The 9,841-nt window shown below is 45.6% G+C and overlaps 1 protein-coding gene across 3 annotated transcripts in view; it reads left to right on the plus strand.

Moving 5' to 3' along the window:
• Nucleotides 1-6,577, plus strand: part of CUL1 (cullin 1) — a 73,414-nt gene extending 66,837 nt beyond the window's left edge. For all 3 annotated transcript variants that reach the window (XM_083188545.1, XM_083188544.1, XM_083188546.1), the window contains 2 exons: nucleotides 5,301-5,414; nucleotides 5,993-6,577. In XM_083188545.1, the coding sequence (XP_083044671.1) occupies nucleotides 5,301-5,414; nucleotides 5,993-6,073 (195 nt within the window). In that variant the 3' untranslated portion in view covers nucleotides 6,074-6,577. The remainder of the gene's footprint in view (nucleotides 1-5,300; nucleotides 5,415-5,992) is intronic.
• Nucleotides 6,578-9,841: the final 3,264 nt, after the last annotated feature.

Consider the following 9,841-nt stretch of genomic DNA (forward strand, 5'->3'; position numbering starts at 1 on the left):
TGACTGACAATTCCCACATACAATATTACTGGTGTATTTAGTTAACTCAGGTTACAAATTTACTGGGATACATACACATATCATGGCAGAAAAGGGGAAATCCCGTAGGCCTGGTCCCGCTCCAGTGTTGCACGCATATACTTGCACAGTGTGCAAAGAAAATTTTGCTAGTGCAGAGCAGAACCACACAGGCCTCTGTGATCGTTGCTCTCAGCCGGGGCCTAGTTCGCAACCCAATGCGGATGTTCCATGCAGACCGGACTGGGCGGCAGACCTGTCCTCTGCGATGAGGGAATTAGCTTCCCAGCTGGCAGCGTCACGTAACCCCGCTGCCGCAGCGGCTCCCCAAGTCCAGCCCCAGCCAGAACCCTGCTTGGGTAGCAGGCCTATCTCAGTCAGTCCAGGGTTTGGTGCAGGTTTCATCTTCACTGCAAAATGTTCTGACAGGGTCTAGTACAAATAGACCGTCCAGGCGTGAGGCAACTCAGCCTCCTTTACAGGACACAGATGATGATGAGGGTAATACAACTGGAGACGATCAGGACGGGGACGCTATCGATATAGTGGATGATGTGGACACTGATACTGAGGATCATATGTCTCAAGCCAGAGTAGATAACTTAATTAAATTGATACGGCTCACTTTCAATATTAAGGAGCCAGATACTCAAGCCACTGCAGAGGGCGTACATACTGAACCAATGTTCAAACGCAAAAAGAAAGATAGTGCTTTTTTCCCTCAATCAAAGCAGTTTGATGATCTGTTTGAAGAAGCCTGGAAGCATCCAAACAGGAAATTTCTTGTGTCTAAGCGGATTTCATCTTTTTATCCCCTCCCAGACAGCCACAAGAAATGGGATGATCCTCCTCAGGTGGACGCTCATGTCACCAGGTTAATTAAGGCAACGGCCCTGCCCATACCTGATGTAACATCCTTAAAAGATCCAGTTGATAAAAAGCTGGATCAGTTTCTCAAGTCCATATACGTTAATGCAGGGGCAGCAGTTAGACCTAGCTATTCGGCAGCCTGGACAGCCAGAGCTATAGCGCACTGGGCAGATGCACTCTTGGAGGGCCTTCAGTCAGGAACTAAAAGATCTGAGTTGTTGTCTTTTGTGGACAATATTAGAGAGGCTAGTTCCTACCTAAGTGAGGGTGTGTTGGATGCGGGAATATTTGCATCAAAAATTTCTGCAGTATCTGTGGCCGCACGCAGAGCCCTCTGGCTCAGATCTTGGAAAGCCGATAACGATTCCAAGAAAGCTTTGGAAGCCCTACCTTTTACAGGGGGCATTCTCTTTGGAGCGGAATTGGACAAGATTGTCACTTCCATTGCAGCCTCAAAGTCTGCTTTTTTGCCCACAGGAACCTCCAAACCAAGGCAACAGGCCTTTCGGTTTTTTCGTCCCTCCAGGGGCAGATCACATTATACAGGATCTTGGCCAACTAGGTCACAACAGCCCTCACAAAAGACGCAGAAGTCCAAGCCCAAACAGGGTTGGGCAGCTCGTCGCCAGGCCCCAAAACAGGCTGAAAAGCCAGCGGCCTGACGCCGGGCACACCAAGAAAGTGCCATGGGTGGGGGGCCGTCTTCTGGAGTTTGCGGAGACCTGGTCAGGTTCCACATCGGACTCCTGGGTGTTGGATCTAATATCGCGAGGGTATGCTCTAACCTTTTGCTCCAGACCCCCAACACAATTCTTTACAACGGGCCTCCCACAGGACCCGCTCAAGGCAGTAGCCCTCGAGACTGCAGTCTCAACTCTGTTGGAACAGAAGGTGATCATACCTGTTCCACATTCCCAAAGGGGGACAGGTTTCTATTCGAATCTGTTCCTGGTCAGCAAACCAGATGGGTCCTTCCGCCCGATATTGAATCTCAAGAGACTCAATGCGTTCCTGCGGGTACCAAAATTCAGGATGGAGTCCTTGAGCTCCATTCTAAGCACCCTAGAACCAGGAGATCTGATGACCTCACTGGACATACAAGATGCATATTTGCATATTCCAATCAAGCAGGAGCATCAGAGATTTCTCAGATTTGCGATATTGGATCGCCACTTTCAGTTTCGTGCTCTCCCGTTCGGGCTCTCAACAGCCCCCCGGGTGTTTACGAAAGTCATGGCGGTAATGGCGGCTCGCCTGCACCTCGTAGGCATTCGAATTCTCCCTTACCTGGACGACTTACTAATAGTAGCACAGTCACAGGAGGAAATCCAGAACCACCTACAGATTGCTCTGGGCATGCTCCAATCCCACGGGTGGATAATCAACTGGAAGAAATCCAGCTTGACTCCCTCATCCACCATGATACATCTGGGAGCACTAATAGATACAGATGCCCAGAGAGTTTTTCTTCCCAAGAAGAAAATACAGGACATTCACTCACAAATCCAGGCGTTTCTGTCACAAGGCAGAGTGTCAGTGCATCTCTGCATGACACTAATGGGAACTGGTATCCACGTTTCCGATGCTGGAATTTGGGCAGTTCCACTCCCGAACACTCCAGCTGGCCCTGTTGTCTCGCTGGAACCGATCACACACGGATTTGAAAAGACAGTTCCTCACCATATCAAACATGGTCAGACAGTCCCTACAGTGGTGGCTGCTGTCGGACAATCTGAGGAAAGGAAAGTCCTTCGCAAGCCACAATTACATCATTGTGGCAACAGATGCCAGCCTGATAGGCTGGGGAGCTGTGACCCTAGACCAGTCATTCCAGGGCCGGTGGTCACAAAAGGAAACAAAGTTACCAATAAATGTACTGGAACTAAGGGCCATCTCCCGGACGTTCGAACAGTCAGGAACCCTTCTTCACGGAAGACCAGTCAGAATACAATCAGACAACGCGACGGCAGTCGCGTACGTGAACCATCAAGGGGGAACCCGGAGCCGAGCAGCCATGCGGGAAGTGACCCAGATCCTGCTATGGGCAGAGAAATTCCTACTCACCCTGTCGGCAGTATACATTCCAGGAGTGTTGAACTGGGAGGCGGACTTCCTGAGTCGGCAGACGATCCACTCAGGGGAATGGTCCCTCCATCCAGAAGTGTTCTCAATCCTGACAAGCCAGTGGGGAATGCCACAGGTCGACCTTATGGCCTCAAAACACAACAAAAAACTCCCCCTGTACGGAGCCAGAACAAGGGACCCACAGGCATGTCTGGTAGACGCACTATCAGCCCCCTGGCCGTTTCAAAGGGTGTTCGCATTTCCGCCAATTCCTCTAATCTCCCGGCTACTTCGACGCCTCAAGAGAGAGAGGGGGTGACCATGATCCTAGTGGCCCCGAATTGGCCGAGACGATCATGGTACCCAGACCTACTACAGATGGCCAAGGCACCACAGTTTCCCTTGCCCCTCCGACCAGACCTCCAGTCACAAGGACCGTGCCTACACCCCGACTTAGCCAGACTGGCTTTGACGGGGTGGCTATTGAAGAGTCGATCCTGAGCAGGAGAGGTTTCCCCCCTACAGTCATTAAGACGCTGCTGGCGGCTAGAAAGCCATCGTCAGCTAGGGTGTACCACAGAATCTGGCAAAGGTATTTTCTTTGGTGTGGAGGAGGTTCAACCCAAGGATATACAGGTTGGATAGGGTCCTAGGATTTTTACAATCAGGCCTGGACATGGGGTTGAGCCATTCATCCTTGAAGGTTCAAGTGTCGGCTCTCTCTGTCCTTTTCCAGAGGAAGATCGCTACTTCATCTACAATCCATACATTTCTACAGGGAGCTCTTCACCTACAACCTCCCATACGTCCACCAGCAAACCCATGGGATCTTACTTTGGTGCTAAAGAGTTTGATGAAGGCCCCATTCGAACCCTTGGAATCAGTTTCTCTTTCATGGCTTACTCTGAAGACTATTTTCTTGCTAGCCATTGCCTCGGCGCGCAGAGTATCAGATTTAGGGGCCCTCTCCTGTAAGGCCCCATTGCTCATCTTTCATGAAGATAGAGCAGTTCTCAGAACTAGACTGGACTACCTCCCAAAGGTTGTATCCCGATTTCATATAAATCAGGAAATAGTAGTGCCAGTTTATAGTACAACCACAGATTCGCAGGATAACGAGGTTTCCTTGGACGTTGTTCGAGCCCTAAAAATTTATGTGACCAGAACAGAACAGATAAGAAAGTCTGATTCTCTCTTTGTTCTCTTTGATGCCCGGAAGCTGGGTTGGCCTGCTTCAAAATGCACATTGGCTAGGTGGCTAAGGTCTACCATAAGGCAAGCGTACTTGTTGGCAGGGCGACCAGTACCGCATTCGATAAGGGCGCATTCCACCAGGTCTGTGGGGGCATCGTGGGCCCTGAGGGCAGGGGTCTCGGCGGAGAGCATCTGCAGGGCAGCCACGTGGTCTTCGGCTCACACGTTCATCAAATTCTATCGATTCGACACCTTCGCCTCGGCCGATGCGGCCTTTGGCAGGGGTGCCCTCAGTGCAGCTCGGGAGCGGTCCCACCCTTAGGGAGACAGCTTTAGGACGTCCCACACCCCAGCATCCACCACTGGCCGTAAGAAAAAAGGGGATTTTTGGTTCTTACCTGTAAAATCCTTTTTTCGGAGGCCAAGGTTGATGCTGGGCGCCCGCCCTACCGCTCCAAATCTTGCAGTTACTTAGTTATAGTTCACATTTTAGTGTTCTGTTGATTGAATGTTCAAAAAGTTGAATGGTTCCCCTCTCCTATACCTGTTCCTCGGCTTGTTAAAGTTAAAAACTGGTCTCTGAGGACAGGAAGGGGTATTAGGGGGGCGGAGCCTGGGGCTGCACTAGCCACAAGAAGTTTCTACTCCTTGGTGCCCGGACCTCCAGCCCGGAATACCCACACCCCAGCATCCACCTTGGCCTCCGAAAAAAGGATTTTACAGGTAAGAACCAAAAATCCCCTTATTGCAGGTCCCCCCGTATTTAATTGTTATGGTATATTAGATCTACAATGTCTAGGTCTACAGTCATATGGTCGACAACTAAAGGTTGACAGGGTCAAAAGGTCAACATGCGTTTTCATGTTTTAGTTCTCCGATTCCGTTTTTGGGGGCCATCTAATTTGGTCGTCTGAAAAATATATGTATTTTCGTAGAAAACTCGTCTCCTTTTGAAGATTTGGTTTCCCTGCCTGATTTTTAAAATAACTTCTAAGTCACAGCATGCACTGGCTTATTGGTTAGCCACAGACGAACCCATTACCTGTAATCAATGATTCCATGTAAATGCATATCCCCTAAATATTCTGACCAGCTGTTCTGCTTTTTTATTTAATATGGAAAGGGTCTTGATTGCTTTTCTCTTCACGGCACAGGCTGCTATAGTGAGAATCATGAAGATGAGGAAGGTCCTAAAACACCAGCAGCTTCTTGGTGAAGTTTTGACCCAACTGTCTTCAAGGTTCAAGCCACGTGTTCCTGTTATCAAGGTAAATTTAAACTAAAACTGAGAAGCTTGTTAAGGGCTTCAGAGTATTATCAAAATTGCTTGTAGTATTGTCAAAAAGATCATACACCTGGGCCCTTACCCCTATTATGACATTTTAAAGAACTCTTGCTGAGAAAACACAATGGCAAGGAACTATTGTAGACTCCTCCATTTCTAACCAAGAGGAAACTGCAGATCCGGCATCTCTGCTGCTCTCGCGCAGATTATCTTGTGGCTGACTTTCCCCAGCATGTGTTTCTAACCACCTGCTAGTGACCAGTTACGTGTCCATATTTGGGGCTTCTGGAGGAAGTATTGCTTCAGGTGCTCAACACCACTTACCAGTCCAAAAGTATCTATACAGTCATTGTGCCTGTTATGCGGGGAGGGAGACTTGATCTTAAAGGGGAAAAAAAGTAAAATAAACCTAAAATATAAAGTACACATACATGTGCAAATGGTTATAAGTGCCATCTGCAGGCTATTGGGCTACACTGCATGCAAGCTACCTGCAGACTATAGGATAAAGTATAACCTGGAACACACTGGTCGCTCACTGCCTTGTTCTTTTCTCTGTAGAAATGTATTGACATCCTTATAGAAAAAGAGTATCTGGAGCGGGTAGATGGCGAAAAGGACACATACAGCTACCTGGCTTGAATAAAAAAAGAAAATTTTATACATATATTTAGAAATTGCCTGATTGGGTAAATGTCATTTGTGTGACACTCGGCAGATAGTAAGTTACGTGATGGAAAGAATGGTGACACAGAAGAACTTCATAGGAGCTTAATTGTTGCCACCTGGTCCGACACTTTTTAACCACACAGGAAACGGGACTCCAAAATGCCAGCCTCAGGACTGACACCATTTCAAGCATGTAAATATGGATATATGGACACCAATGCCCTTTAATTTAAGAACTGAGGGTAGCCTGTACCCAAGCAAAACAGATGTTTGCATGCTACCACCTCCCTCCTTTTAAATCAGTACATTTTGGCTGTATGGGCAACAGATGTCAATGAAGCTAGTCCCTAGTTATATTGGCAGCACAATGATATAGAGTATGAATGGACCTAATGTAATCTGCTATGAAATCCCATTTGTATAGTGTGTTTAATTTTTTTAATGTGTGAAAATAAAACAAAAAATCTACAAAAAACATTTCTGTAGAAGTTGTTTTTGTCCCAGCAAATCACTTAATACATTGTGGTGGAGTGATGATGATGACACTATTCATTGGCCTACTGAAGACCTAAAACAAGTCTGGTTGGATGTAGAAATAGCAATGGCTGGATCGTATCTGCAATGGACGAGATTGTTACATCTTACATTGGTGGCACTTACAGGCAACATTATCAGTATTCAGAAAATGGACCATCAACTGACAAGGGCACAAGTGCGCTCGGTGTGTTCTCTTCTACAGAGCTGTATGAAGAAAAGGCTAGCACTGGGTTCAGAACCTGCTGTCCTGTGTGTGAAATACATTTTATTCTCCTAGTAGTTTACATTGTCCACTGTCCACCAGTTTAAATATATCTAAAAAAAAAAAAAATACAGCAGCATAGGTACATTCTTCAGAATTGCACCATGTGTACACCCCTTAAGTAGTAGGCTTTCGTTGGACATAAGGGGATAATGGGATAGAGCTTAAGATACGGACTGTTGTCAAACTAAGCTAATCACCACGCTATTCCTTTATAACACCATTGAATAATTCACATGCGTCAATGTATAATAACACTAATTTAATATAGGAAAAAACAATACATATGAATAAAATATTCTACTGAGTGGCCACCAGTTAATAGATTTAACACTAGTACATGGTTAAAAAGAAGAATAAAACAAATAATGTATTATGCAACACAAATGAATCACTTTTTAGACGTTATAGAATATTTATCTATGTTATTCTGGGTGCACTTTAAATGACAATCCATTACAGAATTAAGAGTACTTGACAATGTTAGATGTTAATAAGATTAATAAATCAGTCCCGCTGGTTACCGCTGGGGTCCCGGGACAACAACCAACACCCACAGCAGGGGTCCACAACCGATGAATTAGGCAGACTTGAGGTGTCTATACCTGGGTGTCCGGACAGTGAGTCTCTTCCACTGTTAGTATGAGCCGCACTGCTCGGCAGTTGTTCTATACACGGCGTATCTCACCCGCCGTGTATGTGCCTGAGGTCGGGCGATTTCAATATTTGCTCTGATTACAATTGGTAGTGTCTAGTTACATGTTTAAAGAGTAGGTTTGTGACACCATTGGTCATCAGCGGCTTTGAACAATGAATTTAAAACCAAAATAGAAAAAAATCTAAACCAGCATGTCTATCTATTGCCAGTTTTTAAATCCCATCAATCAAGGCCGATGGCCAATGGGTTCACAGATCTGCTCCTCAGTAATGCTACCCTTTTTCTTTGATTACTGAATCTACCTCTGTCATGACTAAATACTAAGGGATGGGTTTTTTGAAGCAGTTGATCATCGATGGCTTTGACAGAGGAATATTAAACTGCAATAAAAATGCAAAACCGTGCTCATATCTATATCTGCTGTAGGTGCTAGTTCCCTCAATACACACATTGCAGCTCTTGTATTATACAAGCAAGAAAATCATGAAAATGGTTGTGTCTGACATATTAAACTTGTAATCTTTCACAATCAAGTTGTTTCTGTTGATAAATAAAATATTCCCACACCTGAACATGTTTGTATGCATTGTTTTCTTTGCCCCTAAAAGGTCTCCACCAATCCATATGAAAGTTGTCATCTTTACGATGTGTGTGGTTGGTGAGATTGGGGTTATCCATATCTGAAGTACTTTTTTTCCTTTTATGAGTTAAACATTTTAATTGTAAGTGCTGTGCATACTATCATTTCTGAAAATAATCTATAAAGCAGCAGCCATTTGTTAACTGAACAGATAGTGTAGCCTAGTGATGCATTGTACTTACATATGGGTGATCAGAACTAGTGATACCACTAATCATGCAGTGGTGTTAGTTCATATATTCCTGGAGCTGTCCAAACCACAAAATGGCTGCCTCCACTGTGTATAGGGAGCAGATGGTGTATATCTAGCTTTAGGGCATATACTACACCATGATCTTTCTAACCTGGAAATTCAAGCTCTAAAAAGGGGACTATATAAGTACCGTACTTCTTTGAGCAACACGCCTACATGGGTTGGAACATGATCAAAACAGGTGTTGTGTAAGAGAGGATTATTCTAAGCAGAAATGTGTGCCTTTACCTTATTCCTATCTGTCATGACAGTATAGATTACCACCCTAATGAAGTCATGTTTTCTGCATAAATATTGATATGAGGAGAGTAATTTTTTATTAAAACGAGACCTCATTTTATGAACTGCAACAAGATTCTACCTAAAGTGTTGTGTATATTATTTATTCATCACTACCTATACAGTGCCCACTTTCTGCCACACTTTACAGAAAATATTTGGCCATTCACATTCGTTCCTGCCCCAGTGAAGGTTACAATCTACATTCTATAACATACTATGGTTCATGTTTTATCTGAATACAAAACCAGTATATGTGTTTCCTGCCACAATCTCGAACAGGTACTGTTAGTAAGGTATGCTAACCATTTAATAAATAAAATGTACGAATGTAAAGAATTCAAACATTATGCATGAGTATTTAATGGTAAGGACAAATACTAACACACCAGGCAGAGGTCAATGTTTATCCAGGTGGACTGTCCACTAGGTGTCACTAGAGTAACAGTGGGGAACAGAAAGGCGCCTACAGGGAGCATGGGCGCTTTAAATTTAAATGTGTGGCCAACTCCTCCCCCTCCTAGGCAGTCTTAGAATGTGCCCTCTGGGAGCTGGTCACACTCTGGCTTGCTCCAGGGCATAGATCAGACATGTCCAAACTATGGCCCTCCAGCTGTTGTGAAACTACTACAAGTCCCATCATGCCGTGCCACAGTTTTGCTATTAGGGAATGCTAAAACTATGGCAAGACATGCTGGGGTGTGTAGTTTCACAACAGCTGGAGGGCCATAGTTTGGACATGCCTGTTATAAATAGGAAACTAACATGTTTTACACAGATCAGACAGACAGGGTCTTGCCGCTGCCTGTCTGCAATGTGGGAGCTGCCGGGGGAGCCCCGACCGCAGCTGTGTGTGGCTCACGCCCCGGTCCACCGGCTGCAGAGACCACCATCTCTGGAGTAGATGGCCACATGCAGTGTGCATCCCGTCCTCCCTCAGCCCTACCGCCTCCGGCCAGCAAGGCAACCTTAAAGGCAGTTTTTAAAAATGGCGGTAACGCAGGTTCTTTTCAAAACATGGCACCATTAGAGGGAGATGGAGCTGCCGGGAGGGGCAGAGCTACTGTGTGGTATGCTCCCAGCGGCCCCGGCTTCTCCCCAGCGTTACCTAA

This window comes from Crinia signifera, chromosome 5, assembly GCF_055691185.1.
Source record: "Crinia signifera chromosome 5, ASM5569118v1, whole genome shotgun sequence".
NCBI classification, from domain to species: Eukaryota; Metazoa; Chordata; class Amphibia; order Anura; family Myobatrachidae; genus Crinia; species Crinia signifera.